At 35.6% G+C, this 20,202-nt stretch overlaps 1 protein-coding gene across 1 annotated transcript; it reads right to left on the reverse strand.

Moving 5' to 3' along the window:
• Window positions 1–1,339: 1,339 nt before the first annotated feature.
• On the reverse strand, window positions 1,340–3,694 carry LOC131055398 (putative leucine-rich repeat receptor-like serine/threonine-protein kinase At2g19230). Its single transcript, XM_057989854.1, has 3 exons — window positions 3,097–3,694; window positions 2,620–2,673; window positions 1,340–2,424 (listed from the first exon to the last, which is right to left on the reverse strand). The coding sequence occupies exons 1-3, from the start codon at window positions 3,692–3,694 to the stop codon at window positions 1,340–1,342; spliced, it is 1,737 nt and encodes a 578-aa protein (XP_057845837.1).
• Between the last annotated feature and the right edge of the window lie 16,508 nt (window positions 3,695–20,202).

The following is a 20,202-nucleotide window of genomic DNA, read 5'->3' on the forward strand; positions in this document are numbered from 1 at the left end:
TGAAGATCTGGAATCCTTGTGCAGAGACGAACAGATCCCCCTTCATTTCGCGGATTTTTCGGAGGACCGTGTGCACGCCGGGCGCCATCGTCCCGTCAACTTTTGCTCAAATTTGCAGGACAGCGCCGTCTCGACATTTTACTGCTAATTCCAGGTCCGCAGCTTCATCCTATATCCCTATCTCAGTTTATAAGCGAATCTTTCTCACTTTCCATGCATTCCTAGTTCAATTTTTCTATCTACATTCTTTACAAAAGAGGGTATCCTTGCTATCACAACCCTTGAAACTCATATAGAATCCAATCTTGCATTGCGTGGGATTGGATCTTGTGGGTTTCAACCCCTCTTTTGAATGTAAAGTCTCCCCTAAGTGAAAACCATCAACCCTAGTGACTCTCCCTTCTCTCTCCTTGGAGTTGGGGAGGGGAGAACAACTAGGGTTCGATTTTTCCGCTTTACAATACCTATAGCAGTTGTGCAATTGCAACCTAGAGTGCATCTTATGTAGAGTACCAAAGATTAATTAATCCCACTATTACCACCTATAATATGGAGGGCCATTCTAAATACTACTATTTATGCTCTTCGCCAATTAATAAGAGTTAATTGTTCTATTCTAATAGAACATCAACATGACATTGTGAACCATTTCATAATTTATAAACTATTCTCCTCATACTACTTGCCACTTCTTTTAAAGAAGATGCATAAATTAAATTGAGTATTGAAAAACATAGAAGGGTATAACTTTAACAAAGAAGATGATTGTTTATTGGAAATAAAGATTTTGAATTCAAAAGGATAACAATGCTATCCTCTCTTATCTCATCGAACATAAATGATAAATACATGAGAACAAGCACTCCTACTCCAAAAAGATTAGGTAAAATGAATAAAACTAAACGCTTGTACGATAGAAAAATGTTTACGTCAGCGAAACGAAATGCCTATAAAATGATTTAAAGTTTGAAGCTAAGTTTAGAAACTACGAAAATAAGCTTAGTTATCGTAAAGTGAACACTAAAATAGATGCAAAAGCAATGAAAAAGAGTCTGCACTTTGATATCTACAATTACATTTATTTTTTCCTTATACCGTCTCTAAAATTACAAATCTGTTTTCTTTTGACAAAATTTACCGAACAGGCTAAGTAGCACATAAAAACGCATCAGGCTCCATTCATTGATAAACTATATATTGCACTGTTAAAAAGTAATAAAATGCTACAGACGAAGAGGAATTTAGTCAGGTGGAGTTAAACTACATTCTCTAGTAATTAGAGACGCAGGGGATGATCCAACTGGAGGGATATTATCTAACTCGAATATATTGCCATAGATCAACGGTCCATCTCAGAAGACTCTATGTCAATACTTTTTTCTCTCATTAAACAGAGTTCTCTCACTACATAACCCATATCAGGTCTCTCCTCCTTGTCCTTCTCAGCACATTTGAGGGCCAACTCTGTTACAGCCAAAGCATTCATCAAATCAGATTCATTCCTGCAATCCCCTTTGAGCCGTTCATCCAAAGCTTGTTCAAAACGATTGTTGGCGATCATGTAGAGTAAGTAGTCTGGAATATGGAACTGGCTGGAGCCTCGTGCATTGTCAACATGCCTCTGCCCTGTTATAACCTCCAATACCACAATACCAAAACTGTAAATATCATGCTTGTAGGAGAGATTGTGGTTGAAGCAATATTCTGGAGACCAATATCCTCTAGTACCTGTTATTCTCTCAGTGGTCTTGTGGGTTCCTTCCCAGTCCACATGCCTTGAAAACCCAAAATCTATAATTTTAACCTCATTAGTCCTAATGTCTAACATTATATTCTGAGGTTTTATATCAACATGTATGATTTTGCTGAGATGTAAGAACTCTACTCCCTCAGCTATACTAGCTATCACCTTCAGACACTGCTTCCAACTCAAAGAAGGAATAGAAGAATTTTCTCTCAAGTATTCGTCCAGAGTGCACCCATTAACATATTCATACACCAAATAAAATGTGTGTTCTTCAACACACCATGCGATTAGATTGACAAGATTTTTGTGCTCCTTCCCATGGAGAAGTCCCACTTCATTCTCAACTAATCTTTTGCTGTCTTTGCTTGTACGTCGTATTTTCTTAATAGCCACATCTTTCTCCTTCAGATTGCCCCGGTACACTTTTCCAAAGCTTCCTTGCCCAATTTTGTAAGACCTCTCACAATACCCTTTCATTTGAATTATCTCTTCATATGTAAGATTTGTCAACGCAGATAGACCTTGATCCAAATTTTGTTCTTGTTTTCTCTGTTCTCCCCAATATTGAGCTTCTTCATTGTCTATATATGTTGAAGACTGAGTTAAAGAGGAACCTCTTCTGCGGCAGCTATAGTAGAAAGGAATTATCAACAAAAATAGCAGTAGGATTGTCCCAGCTGAAAAAAGAAATGCAAAACACACATTAAATTCTATATTAACTAAATTTCTCAATCACAAAGTGTTTAGAGATAGAAACCTGATTGTCTAGCTACAAATATATACTTTCTAATTCCATAATGGAATATATCTATGGGGATGAAATCCTCTGCTATCCCATATTTACAAAATGAAACTGACATCTGGAATCTCACCAAGCGAGACAGAAACCTTGATTACTATTCCTCTGGCTCTACGATGGTGCTTTTCTGTAAACATAAAATATTGTCAAATTAAATTGGTTCCAAAAAAACATGAAATGGGAGAAAGATACAGGACTTATAAGGACAGATAAATTAGGTTAAATGGAAAAGTATTACAACTATAAATGTTTTGACAATTCTTCGGAAAACAAAAGATTCAGCTCTAAGATTAACGTTTCTCACAATTTTTTAACTTTTAGATGAGTACTTGGGCAGTGTTAGTGCTTTGTAAATTTCTACCACTTAAGAAATCTAAATTGTGAAATTGAAACAAAAAATAGCAAACAAATTGTTAACAGGCGGTTGGTATGTTGAAGATTCCTATCTCAAACTATTTGGTGATCAGCTCCTCCTCTTTTATTATTCCTTTTAGAGATAAAATAAGTCAAGCAATACATAGTGATATACAAACAAGTACAATCAACGTACCCTGGTGATAAGGGATAAAGTATACCCAGTCACTCATTATCACTCTCTTATCCTGTATATTGTTGAGCTTTACTATCGCATCCAAGTTGGAGTGAAATTTAGGAGTTATTTCAAAAAGCGTATCATCATCGGTAACCACATAAGAAATAATCGATTTCCATCCAGGAATAGGACATCCACAACCCAGAGCTAACTCTACTTTATCCCCCAAATCTAATATTCTGGATTGATTAACTGTCCATGCAGTATGGCTAAAATATTTGTCAGAAATCTCTTGTAACACCAAACCCACATTGGAAGGTTGCACTGTATAATTCACTCTGTAAGAGAATGTAAAATTATCAGAGCAAGAACAAGGAATTTTGGCCAAATAGTCATGAACATTAAAGGGACTGATATCAAGGGCAGAAATTTTGAGCCTTGATGGAACAGAGTTGATGGGTTCAGTAACATTTCGAAGATAAATGTAAGAAGAACAATTAACAGCAGATGAAATAGAGCAATCAAGGAGTTTGCTTGTCTCAGCCCAAGTTGAGGTGGGGAACAAAACTGAAACTAAAACTGCAAGAAAAACAATGGTTTTTGAGATTCCATTCATTTTTACAGCCTTGTTTTATCTAATACAGCCCTTTGTGCAAACCCTGCAAACACCATAGCTTGGAAGGAGTCTGGTTGGTGTAATGTAACTTTTCTATTTAAGTTTATTTACTTAAATAAGTCTTTCTAATTTTTTTCAGAGGCAGTTCTTTCAATTTTTTTGGGAGCTGGCTTTTCTCTTTGTCTTGTTTGATTGTTGGTTTCCTGGCAAATTTCAGTATTGTGCTAGCTCTCATTCAACTGTTGCCTAATTAAATTATAAGCTATTGCCTTGTCAAACTTATTTATATATCAATTACTTCCGAACTGTTACAAAAATTGAACTCTTCCATTATGTTAATATGTATGTAATTTATATCAAGAAAAATATATTATATCAAACAAGAAGATAGAATATATTACCTATGATTTAAAAATCAATGATGCTCTCCTTGAAACATTTATAATTTCTCCTACCTGTTTAGTTATAACTATAAATAATTAAACACTTGTTTATAAGAGTCAATTGAAGGGATTACGTCCTCATTATTGTTTATTTAGCTGTAATTCTTTGATGAATGGCTTGGGTGTCTTTCATGGACTAAGCTTCTAAGTCAAATTATTCTATTTTAAATATATGATTTGAAATGATCTAAGAATGCTTATATTTATATATGATTGATTTTTTTTTCTATTACCTATCGTTTGATAATAATTATAGTTTATTAGTGAATATGATGTTGTTATTTCACATATAAATAATACAATATCTTATGTGTTAAGAGTAACATGAAGGGAATGTTAATATGTGCGAACACAACACTTAGTGTTTCCAATACAAGATTCTTTAACATTTCCTAGGATCGTGCTTGCATCTCCATAATTTCATCCACTTTCATATGCTGAGATAAGTCATAAATCCTCTATCCTAGACCCATGTAGGAATAGGCGAGAGGGGAAATAACAAAACTAGGGTAGACAAAAGAAAACAAAATTTTCATTCAACAATCCATATTATTCATTCATTTTGATTTGGTTACATGTGCCTCTTTTTTAAGGACATCTTAGATGTTTCTAGAATGCGCAGGTGGTAGCTGGAAGAAACTTCAAGAATTCTTTATATTAAAACATAAAATATTTATTTTCAAACTATCCAAAAAGTGTGTGAAAGAAGAGTTATGTTTAATGGTTAGATATATTTTTTTATACAGAGGATATGAATGGGGTACGTGAGATTACTTCCAACACTCTCGCTTAATCTCAACTACTAATATACTACCCATCTTTTGTTCTTTCCATCTTTCTTCAACTACTATGACAATCAAACCACTCGTTGATTTCTCCTTTGAAAATGACACTCTATTCTTTTTAGCAATCTTCTCTGTGTCTGCAGTCTCTTCTTTATTTATTTTTCTAATTGGCTATTGCTACAGTTGTTGCACTTTCCATTACTGGCATCCTCTCATTTACAAGCATTCACAATGTCTTTGGTATATTTGTTTGCCTTGCTCAACTGTTGTGGCAATTTGAAGTCTTCAAAACATTCTGAAATTTCCAGCATCTCCACAATCTGCAAATGTCTTGCTAGACAATGATTTATTTTGACTCAAAGCATTTTGTTGGCAATTGACACTCATACAGGCTCATAGTGTTTTCATTAATGACAACACACATCATTTTGGGTTGGATACTTATCTGGTACTCACCGGTATTCTAGGATTGATATCCGACATTTAAAGAAACCGACAAACCAGGAACCAGTATTTGGAGACCGGCATAGGAGATTGATCCGACAAAGGTTAAAGTGGCAACGATCATAAAGATTAATCTTTATATTTTATTTTGCGCCAACATGTATTTATCTTTTGTAATATGATTGTAAGCCGACATAAGGCATTCATGTTCATGCATGTAAGGGTATATAAGTCAGTTTGGTTAGGTCATTTTGGGATACAAATGTGATAGGATTTATTCAATTGTGTGAGCGAGATCTTGATCGACAGAATGTGAATGTAATAATCTGTAGACGATCTTGGTTATTTGTGAAGAGGATTGGAAAGCGAATTAGGTTACTGGTAAGGAAGGAGACTGTGTTAACAAGTACAGCCAGTGCTCAAACTAGATCTCATCCAGCATATGGGTAAGTGCACAATGATGGTGATCAAAAAGGGGGGTATAAGTGGACACTTTTTTTTTCTGAAATCAGGTGAACCTGAACTTGGAGGCAAAATTTTAAAGTCATCCACTCAAGATATGAAAATAATCAAAGAACAAATATTGTATTACTCTGAATCTAGTTTCCAAACAGCTAAAGTTTTTCAAAATTGGATAAGATTAAGGGGGTCAAATCCTTCGCACATGAAAAACGGACCCTAATTTTTTTTGAAAAACATAACATAGTGTCTGACGTGCGCATCAAAAAAGTCATATTTAGATTTAGTATTTTGACAAATCCTATTTTGACATAGAAGATGTGTATTTTTTTGTAATTTTTTGTTGAGTGTCTTTTTTTTATGATTTTTCCAATCAAGCACATCCTGAAAATTAGGTACATGTTCGTGCCCGAAGCATAAGTTACACTAAACAAATTGAAAATACAATTTTTTTTTTAAATTGTAAAAAATTAAGTGCACTACAATAATATATAAATCTGTTTAAATTTGGATAAGTATATCAAAAGTTATTAAAAAAATGGCCCACCTATGTCTGTGAGAACTATGGAGACACTGGTAAAAGAGATTCAATAATAATATGTTATTGTTGTTCAAATTTAAAAAAAATTATATGGTTAGAAAGCTCAGAAGATGGGTGAAAACATGGTGGCAATTTTAGAAATACCGACTTGATGAAGTGTAAACCTAATGATGACAAAGTTGAGAAACCAAGTTGATAAAATAAAACACGTCAAAAAGGAGGGAAATGGAGGGAAATCAAACTTCCAAACCGTAGCTTTGTCATCCAGGCCTAATTCCAAGCCTAAACATTCAAAAGAGCATACGGGGGTACTTATGGTGTAAGAAGCGCGTATGCTCTATCTCAACTATAAACAACGCGTACGCACTATGTTTACTATAAACAATGCGTATGTGCTACATTTGTTTAAATTTTGCATGTGTGTATAATATGATATTGTATATATAATATGTATATATACATATAATATATAATTTATATATATAATATATAATATTTATATATATGTATATAATAATATATAATATATTAAGTATATATATACGCAGTTATAAGTGTATTGTCTCCCACTCTTAAGCGCGTACAAGGTCTCTCTCTCTCTCTCTCTCTCTCTCTCTCTCTCTCTCCCCCCCCTCCCCCTCTCTCTTCCTCTCCCTCTCCCTCTCTCTCTCTCCCTCTCTCCCCTTCTCCCTTCCTCCATACCCTATCCCTCTCTCTCTCTTCTTCTCTCCCTCCCTCCCTCCATACCCCACTGCAACTGTGTCTGCACTTCTATAGAAGTAAATGAATTTATTTCTTGTCTGCAACTTCCTCTTTGATTTTTATCATGTATGCTCTCCTAAGAAAATTGACTGATGGATTTGTGTGTGTATATTGAATAGGAGCAAGAAGGGTCTGAAATTGAACCACAGGTGCGTTACCGTGACAAACAAGGAAACCTGAAGCAATATTCTTCTCGAATATGTTTTTAATGAGTAAAGCATATGTGGAAAATAGTGTCAACAAAGCAAAATGATGATTCAAACTACCTGCAATATGTTTTTTTAGAAGGAAACAACCGGTAGGAAGAGAAAGAGGGAGAGTAACATAGATCATGTAACAGAGAATGATAGTGGTGGGTATACATGAGTTCTCATGCTATTACACAATGCCTGTCACCTAAAGAAATTGAAGTTTGTTGTAAGCATGACAGTGGGAGTATATGATGATCATCACTTGTCAAAAGGCTTGGAAGGGTACATACCCATGAATGAAATCAAGTGTGTAATTCCTATAGTCACAATCGAGATCATTCCTATAACCTTGCAAATTTAAGAGCATCATATGTTTTAGAAAGTTTGTGCTCTTAGGGTTAGGTCAAGATCTTATACTTGCTTTTTAGCAAAGCCTCATTGTTTGTTCACTTGGATTCTCTCTTATGTTGACAATGGTCTAACTTAGCTATATCAAAAGTAGACTACCAATGTTCTATTGTATGTTGTTATATTCATAACCTTAAATAATATATCCTTTTATTAGCCCACCATATGACCCCTTAGATGTCATTAGAGGTAATATTGTTTCCTAAGAGATCATATGGTGTCCTATGACCCCTTAGGACACCATATGACCCCTTAAGACACCATACGACCCATAACGACACCATATGGTGTCGTAAGGGGTCATATGGTGTTCTATGACACCTTAGGACACTATTTGGTGTCGTTATAGGTCCTATGGTGTACTAAGGGATCATCTAGTGTCAGGGGTCATATTGTGTTCTAAGGGTCATATAGTGTCTTATGACCCCTTACGACACCATATGGTGTCGTTATGTGTCTTATGGTGTCCTATGACCCCTAGGATATTAGGGGTCATATGATGTCCTAAGGGGTCATATGGTCTCCAATGACCCCTTAGGACTCCATATGGTGTTGTTATGGGTCGTATGGTGTCCTAAAAGGTCATATAGTGTTCTATGACCCCTTAGGACATCATTTGGTGTCATTATGGGTCGTATGGTGTGCTAAGGGGTCATATGGTGTCCTATGACCCCTTAGGACTACATATGACCTCTTATGTGTTGTTATGGGTCATATGGTGTCCTATGACCCCTTAGGACACATGCATGGATCCCTATGATACCATATTACCCCAAAGAATACCATATGACCCTATAGAGGGAGAGAGGGGGAGGAGAGGGATGGAATGGGAGAGAGATACACCTAAGAGAAGAGGAGAGTGAGATAGATAGATAGATAGAGACTGAGAGGGAGAGACAAGAGATAAATGAGAGAAACAGAGATGGAGAGAGAGAGAGGGGGAGACAGAGATAGAGAAAGGGAAAGGGAGGGGAGAGAGAGATGGAGAGAGAGAGGGAAATAGAGGGAGAGAGAGATAGAGAGTGACACAGAGAAGGGGACTTAGAGAGAGAGAGAGAGAGAGAGAGAGAGAGAGAGAGAGAGAGAGAGACCTAAGAGAATGAGAGAGAGAGAGATAGGAGTGGGAGAGATATAGAGAGATCTAAGATCTGGATAGAGGAAGTGGGAGAGAAAGAGAGACCTAAGAGGTGGAGGGAGGGAAGGAGAGAGGGTGAGAGATAGAGAGTCTGGGTGAGAGGGAGGAAGGGATGGAATGAGAGTACAAGAGATGAGAGAGAGGAGTGTGAAGAAAGGGAGAGGGAGAGAGGGAGAGAGGGAGAAAGAGAGGTAATGAGAAAGGGAGAGAGGGAGGGGGAGGAGAGAGGGAGAGAATGAGAGAGAGATAGACCTGAGAGAAGGGGAGAGTAAGATAGAGAGATAGAAGATAAGAGGAAGAGATAAAGAGATAAAGAGATAGAGGATGACAGAAAGAGACTTTAGAGATAAAGATTGATAGAGAGAGAGAGAGCGATAGAGAGACTTAAGTGAAAAATAGAGACTTGATTCTCTCCCCTTCTCTCTTCCTCCATACCCCTTCTTCTCTCCCTCCTTCCCTCCCTTCCCTCCTCCTTATCTCTCTCTCTCTCTCTCTCTCTCTGTTCCTCCATACCCCTTCTTCTCTCCCTCCCTCCCTCCCCCCTCCTCTCTCCCTCACCCCTCCTTTCTCTCTCTCTCTCTCTCTCTCTCTCTCTCTCTCTCTCTCTCTCCCTCTCTCTCTCCCCTCTCTCTTCCTCTCCCTCCCTCTACCTCTCTCTCCCGTTCTCTCTTCCTCCATACCCCTTCTTCTCTCCCTCTCTACTTACCCCCCTCTGTCTCCCACCCCCTACTCTCTCTCTCTCTCTCTCTCACTCTCTCTCTCTCCTCTCTCTTCCTTTCCCTCTCTCCCCTTCTCCCTTCCTCCATACCCCTTCTTCTCTCCCTCCATCCCTCCGTCCCTCCCTCCCCCTTCCTCTCTCCCTCCCCCCTCTTTCTCTCTCCCCCTCTCCCTCTCTCCCTCTCTCCCTCTCTCTCTCTCTCTCTCTCTCTCTCTCTCTCTCCATTTCTCTCCCTCTCTCCCTCCCTCCCTTTTCCTTCACATTTTCTTTACTACAAATAGTGCATATGAGGTACTAAACCTATTAGTTCACTGCCTTGCCATAACATTTGTAAGGCGTAGGAGCATGTATGAGCTACTTATTATTTGCAAGTGCGTACGAGGCACTGAGCCTATTAGTTCATTGCCCTGCAATAACATTTTTAAGGCGTAGGAGGGCGTACGCACTACTTATCAGTATAGAGTGGAAAAAAAATACCGTTGGGCTTGCCAACATTTTATGGACTAACAACGTGCACACGGTTATTAATATAGTGCGCATGCGGTTATTAATATAGCGTGCACACAGTTATTAATATAGTGCGTACGGGGTACTTAGACATAGTTTTATTTTCCCAAGACCTTCAACGACCTCAAAAGAAGTTTTTGAGGTCGTTGAAGGCCCCATTGCAACTATGTCTACACTTCTATCATTGTTTTATACATAGAAGTAGGTGAATTTTTTGTTTTTGCATGCTTTCAAATGATTGAATTGTTGTCCTTATTAGTTTTGTCAATATTATTGTGATTGTTTAATAGTTTGGATTTAAAAAAATAATGATAAGATACATATTTATGGTTATTTGTTTGTTTATGAACTTTTGTTTACATATATATGTAATATGATTCTATTTACCTGACAACTGATTCAACCATGGGAAAGAGCAAGTGAGGAACAATGGAACAATGAGGGGTTGAAAAGGAAAGACAAAGGCAGTGTATGAATAAATTACGTGACATAAGAAAAATGGGAGAAGAAGGTATGTCATCCTCAACATCTCAATTCGATTTACCAAATGAACATAATGCACCTAATGCAATTGAAGAAGAGACATTTGATTTACTGTATGAACCTTATGCAATTGAAGAAGATACCACATTGAATAATCAATTAAATGATGAGCATACACCTTCTCTACTTGATGAATTGAATGTACATATTGCATCGATGTTAACACCTTCTAGAATCATTCATAGGAAACCAAAGTATCTAATTGACATTGACGATAATATATTGAAGCCAATGCCCGATAAAATGAATGAGCGAACTTGTAGGAGAATGGTTAAAACAACATGGCAAAATTAATTTGAAAATTTAAATCAAACCACAAGATGTCAATTAATTTTTCAAATGATTAAAAATTTGAATTTTAGAGAGAATGAAAATTCTAGGCCTAAGATCATTTGAAAGTAATAGTGAAAGAACTATTGTGAGAAATCTATTCGATGCATATCAAGCTATTGGTTCAAAATCACATACTAAAGATTATAATGCTACTCAACATGTCATTACATCAACCATGATGAGCAAGACAATAAAAAAATATTGTTTGATAAGAATAACAAGTAAGTCATTAAACGTTAGTAGAACAACATTAAGCAAAGCATTAAAGAGGCAAGAAAAAATAGAGGAACCTAACAATAATTCTATTTGGGAATTCTCGGGTAGATTACCATGCAAAGACAAGGTTGTTGTTGATGCACTAAGAACATTAATTGAAATTTTTTGGCATGAGAACACAAGAGTTTCGCCCAACCAAAGAGATGTTGTTAGAAGGTGAATCGGGTCTACAAATCGTGAGCCACATGCCAAACACTATTTGGATATGAATCAAACTAAATTTTATGAAAGATTCCTTCAACAGTTTCCTCAAATAAGAATTTCTCAAAGATTTTTTGAAATGGCTAAACCATTTTATATTAAGATTAATCATGTACGCACCATGTGTTCTTGTAGGATGCATATTTAATTTTCCATGCACTGTGATATTTTTTGTCATATTTGTTCTACTTTGCACACTAACAATGTTTTGCAGGAATGCAATATACAAGCACCTCTTAAGTCAGTAAGAGAATTTATTTCAAGTGTGCTATGTAATAGACATGATGGTTGTATTTATTATAAGATGCCTTGTTTGGAAGTTTTTTGTGCTATATGTTGTGGTTTGCAACATTTACCAAGATGCATACATTTGGAGAGCACACATGAAATTGGTAGGAAACTAGTTTCTTTTGGAAAATACAAGACAGTCACATATGGAGTTAAAGATGGAAAATATTTGAAGAGATGTAAGCTAGTGAAACATGATATATGTGTAGCTAAATTTATGAAAATGTTTCAAGAGAAACTAGTTTATGAGTATATATTGCATACACATAGATCTCGATGGTTAGATGAGTGATTCAAGTTATGTAAGGAAACATTTCCTCTTAGCACTCTTGTCTCTATCATTGATTTTGCTGAAAATTATACACTACAACCTCAAAATGAAGTGCAATCTATGTATTGTCATTCTACACAAGTTTCTATTTTTGTACACGTACCATTTAGATGATAGCAAAGAGGAGGATAGAAAGGTTGTAAGAGAGTATCACTTCTACATAAGTGATGATCGTACTCATTCATCAGAGTTTGTATAAGGATTCTTTAAATTTTTCTATGATAGTTTAAGGGAAAGGAACATACAATACAACTGACACTTAATATGGTCAGATAATTGCACTGCACAATTCAAGAATGCAAGGATGTTTTATTGGTTGACAAGGATGCATATGACAAGCGGTGCACAACATTTTTGGAATTTCATTGAGGTTGGACATGGTAGGGGAGAGCACGATGGTGTAGGAGCATGTGTAAAAATAGCCCTAGCTAGAGAAGAATTGAAGTACGAAGGTGGCGCTAAGTTGATAGATGCATAAACAATTGTGCGATGGTGTAAGTCTACGATGGGTGCAGGTAATCCAGGTACGTCAAGGGTTCATAGATATTTTAGGTTGATCACTGAATTTGACATTGAAAATTATCTAGATTGTTGTACAGTTGCAGGATCGAGTGACATGCACTTATTTATGAGTTCAAATTCAAGTTCACTGGTAATTTATATGATACAGATGGTATGTTTTTTCTCTTTATGAATTTATTGTTTGTGGTAAGAATGTGAATCAAAAAAGTGGGTTGACAAATGGTCTTGTAGACCATTGGTTCCCATTGATACCTATCAAATTCCCAAAGCACTACAATTGAGCTAGATGGAGAAATCAATGGATTTTGACCATGTATCTGACCTAGTGGATTCAGGTGATTTTTTGAGTTATTTTTTTTGCAAGTATTCTTTTTGGTTCATTTTGTTTTACATCATACTTTATTTTTTGTATTAATTAACACTTTATAAAATGCAGGTCATGTGTATGCAGTTGTTGCAGAAGAGAACAATGAAGAAAGAATGAATTACTATTTGTGTCATTGTGTTGAGCCAAAAAGAAAATTTACAACCACAATCATTGATGGAGAGGGTATTGAGTACCCAAAAGGGTTTGTTGTCATGTCAGGTGATGAGCCTAAACAATGGCTCTATTTTGATAGATTTCTGATATAATACTCCTACCTAGGTCTTATGATTAGATGACATTTGGATTATAATGCTTTCCTAAGATGATACCTTTTAAGCATTTTTGAAACTGGTTTAACCTATACCTAAAGATGTCATATAGTGGTTTCAAATGATCTGTCTATGTAAATATCTAAAGCTAATTATAAATATGGTTTATGTTATATCATGTTAGCATTAGTATATACACATGTTGTTATGCATGTTAATATCTTGATGTAGGGTCAGTAAAGGTGAAGTAAAGACAAATGGCGGTTCAAAGGATCATCAAGTATATAACCGCAATGTAGACCAAGTCAGAGAAATGAAGTTATGATCGGGATCACTTGACCGGTTCTTCAGAAGATTGATTTATGAAAACATTTATAACTGTTCCTAGTGGATCTTAGATCTAGGAGGCAGTCATGCTATATTCTCTCAGCTGCAGGACATATGTTGTTTTGTTGTCTTGTGCTGACTTCTTCTTCTTTTGTTAATAAATCTTGTTCACCAATTCTATAGGGATGTGGGCAGTTCGTTAGAATTTTTTTATAAGCTTTCCTATAAATAAAGGGATCTCTCTTCTCTCAGGGATAGTAGAGAAAAAGATAATATTTTGTAATACACAATTTTCTGGTGTTATGTATGTATTTTCCATTCAAGATGAAATAAAGAGATCAACATGATTTTGGATGATTAGATAACTGTAATTTGAAGTTTTGAAAATACTCACTCAAGGGGACCTACTTGATGAGTAATCCATTGTGTGTTTTAACTAGTTTGCATACTTTTGTAATAGTTGTTTCTGTAGTTGTGTGTTTCTGCAGCCATAGGAAACAGTCCCTGTGTCTATTCCTGCAACCACGGCAACAGAGTAGTTCCTGCTGCTCGCTAGAACTTTATCTTTTAACAATAATTGTTTAAAGCAATTTCTAGTTGTAAGATTAAGTATTAGTTTCTTTCGCACAATTATATAAAATGATTGCAATATGAACTTGGTGCACATACAGTGCTGGCCCATTTCAAGTTTACATCCCTGGTTGATAACTAAATGAGCCTTTTCCATAGGAAAAGTTAGCTATTCAAGGATATTCAATCTCTAAATTGTGTTTTATCACCTAGTTGCCATTCCAGTTGTGAGGACCAACAACAGGAACATGGCTTAGGAGATACCCTGTCAAGAATTTTGATGTTTGGTTGCTCAAGGACTTTGAAACACATAGACATATTCTTCATTTCTCTAACCTTGTTGTTGCAACAAATATTCATTTGATGAAGTATCATGGTAGAACTCATAACAAGATTTTATGGAAAGTTCGTGAATTTGACCACGAGGCAATACTTGACACAATACGGGTTAGAACTGATCCTGAAGGCTCACTTGATTGATTCTACAGTTCAGAGTAGAATGATTTTGAGAATTTTGTATATATTATTGAGGAATTGTTCTATATTCATTTTTTGTATATATAAATGCCCATTAGCTGATTTTTACATGTCTTGAGGCATAATTTTGTATATTTAAATGGCAATGAGCTGATTTGTACACATGTAGATGCCAAATTTTGTATATTAAAATGACGATGAGCTGAATTACACATATTGTAATGCCAAATTTTGTATAAAATCCCATGCGATGATTTGTAAAACATTTTTTTCTATATTCAAATAGCCAAGAGCTGATTTGACCACATTTAGAGGCAAATTTTTTAATAATATGTGACTATGTTTTCAGTTTATGTGATGTGATAAGGTCAATCATGATAATTCTTGATTCTTGTATAATCATGGAGAATTATTTGAGTCATTATCGGGTCATAGGGGTCATAGATTGAGTCTAGATACAATTTGAGCAAAAATTATCAGTATTGTCAAAAAATCTGTCAAGCAACTTGTACATCGGGCCAGTAGGGTATGACTCTCGACGTTCTGGCACTTTGGTACGCACTAGAGGAGAATTCCTAGCATAAACCTTCCCACTTAGATGCACTTGTGATGTTGGTTTGTGCACACGACAAACCAAATCAATTCTAGCATATCCTGCAACTTTGCATTGTATGCAACTGACAATTTTTGTAGGAGGCGAAAAAATGCTACCAATAGAAAATGGCTCCGAGTCATCAAAAACCAATACAGGCCATTGTAGAGGAGCCTCATGTAACCCCACAGGTTCAAATAGATTGATCATATGTGTCTTATATTGGAAGAAACAATCTGTCAAAGTTTGACAACTTTTTGGACTCAAGGCACTTGAGAGATTGCATCGGTAGGGTATGACTCTCGATGTTCTGATGCTTTGGGATGTATGAGAGAAGAATGCCTAGCATAAAAATACTTACCCGGATGCACTCATGATGTTGATTTGTGCACACGACAAACCAAATCAATTCTAGCCTAACCTGCAACTTTGCATTGCATGCAATTGACGATTTTTGCAGCAGGCGAAAAAATGATACCAATTGAAGATGGCTCCGAGTCGTCAAAAACTAAGATAGGCCATTTTAGAGGAGCCTCACACAACCCCATAGGTTCAAATGGATCAATCATATGTGTCCTGGATTAGAAGAAACAGTCCGTCAAAGTTTGACAATTTTCTGGACTCAGGGCACTTGAGAGATCATGCCGGTAGGGTATGACTCTCGACGTTCTGACACTTTGGGATGGATGAGAGGATCATGCCTAGCATAAATATTCCCACCTCGACATGCTCATAATTTTGGTTTATGAACATGACAACCAAAATTTTACCATTGCGAGCGTGAGGGTGCTCTCGCACCACACACATATTGTTGTTTATATTCATATTGTTGATTACATAGGCAAATATTCATTTAAATTTATAAACGGGCAAACACCAAATACAGCGAATACACAATAATGAACTGAATACAAGGAGTTTTGTAGGGTTAATTCAACATTTTAGAAATTTTATCAAATCATATTTCACGATTGTAATGTTTTATATCATAGATTTTTGTTGTTTATATTCATATTGTTGATTACATAGGCAAATGATCGATTAACTTTATAAAAGGACATCCACGAAATACAACGAATACAAAATAATGAACTCAGTACACATTTATTGGATCGAATATCAACATTTATATATATAAAAAAAAGGCATGTCTGCCAAGTCAATACAAGTATTACAAAAATGTGGCATATGCCATGTCCAAATCGATATACAATAAAAATGTAGAATATATCTATATGTATTGGTCATTCTATGACCAAAACTAACACTATATGATCCTAAACTTGTGGTGGATCATCAAAATCAAGCCTCTTTGATGCAGTACATGGCTCTATAGATGGCTGCAAAACCACAATTCAAAAGACAAGTTAGAATTCTTTTGTAGAAAATAGCTCACAATTAACAACATAACTATGCATTTAACTATAATTCCTTTGCAATTGAAATATATATTACCTCATCGGGTGATCTAGGAGCTAATGTCTTTGCTCTCCTCTCCTTGTCACTCTTAGGAGTTCTCTTGAAGACATACTTAAAAGGATCCACGTTATGGCCATACCACAAAGGGGTCTATTGTAGATTAAATGTACAATTAATACAATGTACTAACATAAATATATCAAAAACACTTAAAAGCTATAATATAGAGAACAATGATGTACCGGTGCCTGAGATGCTTCTCCAATGGACTGAAGATGGCTCACCATCGATGGAGAGACTGTTGCTATTACCTATACAAAAAATGATCAAAGATTAAATACAATTAATATAATGATAAGTATTGTAGGTTAAAAATAATTAATGTAATATATCAAACAAAAGTGTACCAGATCCTAAGATGCTTCTCTAGTGCACGGAGGAGGGCTCGTCATTGATGAAACAGCTATGGATATTTCCTCTATGAAAATATTATAAGATTATAATATATCAAAAATTCACATGTACGCTTGCATATAATCATGAAATCAAGAAAATAAAGTAGAGATACATACCTCCTCCCTCCCTTGATCCATGGGTGAATGCGGTGCATTCAACAAATCCACGTAGCTCAATGGTCATTGGACATGTAAAATAGACAACAAAAACACTAATCAATCTACAAACCTCGACTAATACTTCATTTTAACATTTTCAAACAATTGTACAACTAAAAATGTGTCCAATTACCTTCTTCCCACATTTTGGCGTCTTCGAGGAATTCTTTTTCTTAGCACGAGGCCTGGACACAGATGGGGTACCCTAAAAAAACAAAATTAACATGAGATATTAGTACAAATAATATATTAAACATAATTTAAAAAATCTAAAATGAAATGACTTGCATATTCCATCAAAACAATACATAAAAGGGGTTTATAAAATATGATACTATATAGCCTTGTAGGCCAAAATCGATCACTGAGAGTGTGATGTCATCAATTTGGGACATTTGGCCCCCTGTCAACACCTAAAAACCAAAAATTGGACCAAGCATTAAAGATAGTTAGTATATCTTGTAATATTTTTGAATTCAAAGTGTATTATTCTATTTTAACATGTTAAAAAATTTATACCTTAGGCAACGAAGTTGGAGCTGTAGTAACTGGGGGAGGAGTTTGGGATACCACTGCTGCATCCTGAAATGCATATTATTTGTCTCAATTTAAATCGATATATAAATAAAAACTCATTTATGTAATTACAAATTTAAAGTGACTGATAAATAAAATGCTATGAATTCAAATCAACACACCTATGTCTATCGCTGATGGGCAAACACCATGTCCATCAACTCATCTGTCAGCGTGAAATCCTCAGTCGTGCAAGCCTGACATCTACTCCCACAAATCATGCACAAATGAGATGTGGATCCATCTGCATTGGTCGCATCATCTATCCCTAAGCATATCCCCGAGCAATTAACACACATATGTTGAATGGGCTCTATATCACCATGTGGAGAAACTAATGGCTCATCATCGAGTATAATAGGGTGTACTAATGACGTCCAATGCTGGATGATGGCACTAGTCAATGTTGTGGACGTCTGAAGAGTCTGTAGCTCCATTGACTCTTCTAGCTCTAATGGGACAACCTAATGCACCATGGGTTTGGGTGCTAGGAGGTGACAAATCTTTGGGGCTACTTGCCTACGGGCTTGTTGGTAAATAGATTTGTCATTGCGGTCGTTTATCTAAAACTGGCCATGTTTTCCTGATGAGCAGTGATAAACGTTCCAACAGTTGGAGAGGTTAGAGTAAAACCACAATCTTCCTCTACGTTTGAGAGGGGCATCTCCCTTGTATGATAGGGGTATTTAGGATTTTTATGTACTTTTAACCTGAAAGTATGTAAAGGATAAAACATAGAAATTACACAAGATTAATAACAAAAACCCTACCAAAAGACATGCCAATACCAAGTAGAATTTTGTAAATGATAATAATCACAAAAGGGGTTACCACCAAATAGTTTAGTCATGCAACAATGATGAAAGAAGTACAATAAACCTCGACACATGAAGATATAGGTTGTACTAGAACATGCAAGTCAAGATACCATGAAATGATGTGTTTCATTAATAGATTTCACCAATACATAAAGGGATTACTAATTCAACATATGATAAATTAGTAATGAGAACTCATGAATAAATTAAAGACACACGAACTTAATGCATTCTTCATTATTGTTTTTGAAAATATACAAGTTCAAAAAACCCCTAAGTACCAAGGTATGAACATCAAAAATTCTCTACGCTATAGCTAACTTCAATCTTAGGTTAATAACTAACTCTTTTCTGCTTAAATTTCAATGAGTTAATAACTTACACATTTATGCGCAAAAGAAGTCAACTTTCTAACCTTTGGTTACAATGAGTGACAAAAGTCACATTGTACAAAAGAACAACTTGAAATATTGTAATTTTCAATTTATGGATCTTGCTGAAGTAGTTCTCCATCATCATTTGCTTCATTCGCACTTGTAATCATCTTGTCATCTAGTTACTTAAGGATACAAAACATATATATTCATTTGAAAGGAAAGTAAAACTTTGAGCCTCTTCATAAGGATGGAAAAGGATCATGTGTTGCAAATATCCATAACTTGAGCTATATCCATCATTGACATAAATTATCCTCTCACCAGCATCTTTCTTTTAAAGACATACACTGCTATTTCATTACACTTAGACATGCACACTGTATGTGTGATGTAACAATCTATCAATCCTTTGCTTTGAACATCTTCAGAAATTAAAGTGATCTTCTTTGACATGTGGTCAACAGATTTTAGATAATACTTTTAGGAATCCTACCAAGTCAAATCTTTTATCCTCTAGGTTCTTCCCTTGCTCAAACAGAAAATATGAATTTCCACTTCTTGACTTCACAAGAGCACGTAGTGGCTACTATCCCAAATATTTTAATTTAAAAAAAAAATAGTAGCAGACTCATTAAGAATAACTCCTTTAATGCATCAATTCCCACAGCAGGATGACATTTATAAACTTTTGATGTCACCATTGCTAGAACCCCATCAAGTACATTCAACTTGGATAAAGGATTATCTTCTTCTTTAAGGTTTCAAATACTTCTTATTGAATTCATCATGTGTCCATTATGCAACCATTTCACAAGCCTGCATATATTCCCACATTTGGATGCATGTTTGCTAGAGCATTTGCAATGATGATATCTATTGAAAACTCTCCATCTATTACATTTGATAGATATCCATACCTCATCTTGTCACAAATCAATTTGATTTCTGCATGTCTTGTAATTAATGTGTTTCATGAGACACCATCTTTTCACAACATTGAGTCAACCACACAGTGCATGTTTATCTACAATAGAATTTCAAACTATTATATTTGGAAAACATCGCTTTACCATTATACTTAGATGAACATCTCTTCACCGTTTTCAAGCTCACATTCTGGAAAAAGGTGAGAAGGATGCTAACAAAGGTTACAAAATTTGGCTTTACACCCGTCACTTGCATTTTCTTAAAAGATTCAAGATATTTTTCAACAAA

The sequence above is a fragment of the Cryptomeria japonica genome, chromosome 8, assembly GCF_030272615.1.
Source record: "Cryptomeria japonica chromosome 8, Sugi_1.0, whole genome shotgun sequence".
NCBI classification, from domain to species: Eukaryota; Viridiplantae; Streptophyta; class Pinopsida; order Cupressales; family Cupressaceae; genus Cryptomeria; species Cryptomeria japonica.

Excerpts from the sequence above, each read along its gene's own strand:
- LOC131055398 (XM_057989854.1), bottom strand. The coding sequence starts at position 3,694 with ATGAATGGAATCTCAAAAACCATTGTTTTTCTTGCAGTTTTAGTTTCA. Across the intron at positions 2,674-3,096 it reads CTTTATCCCTTATCACCAGG|AAAAGCACCATCGTAGAGCC; the intron begins GTACGTTGATTG and ends TTATGTTTACAG. Across the intron at positions 2,425-2,619 it reads CAAGGTTTCTGTCTCGCTTG|CTGGGACAATCCTACTGCTA; the intron begins GTGAGATTCCAG and ends TTCTTTTTTCAG.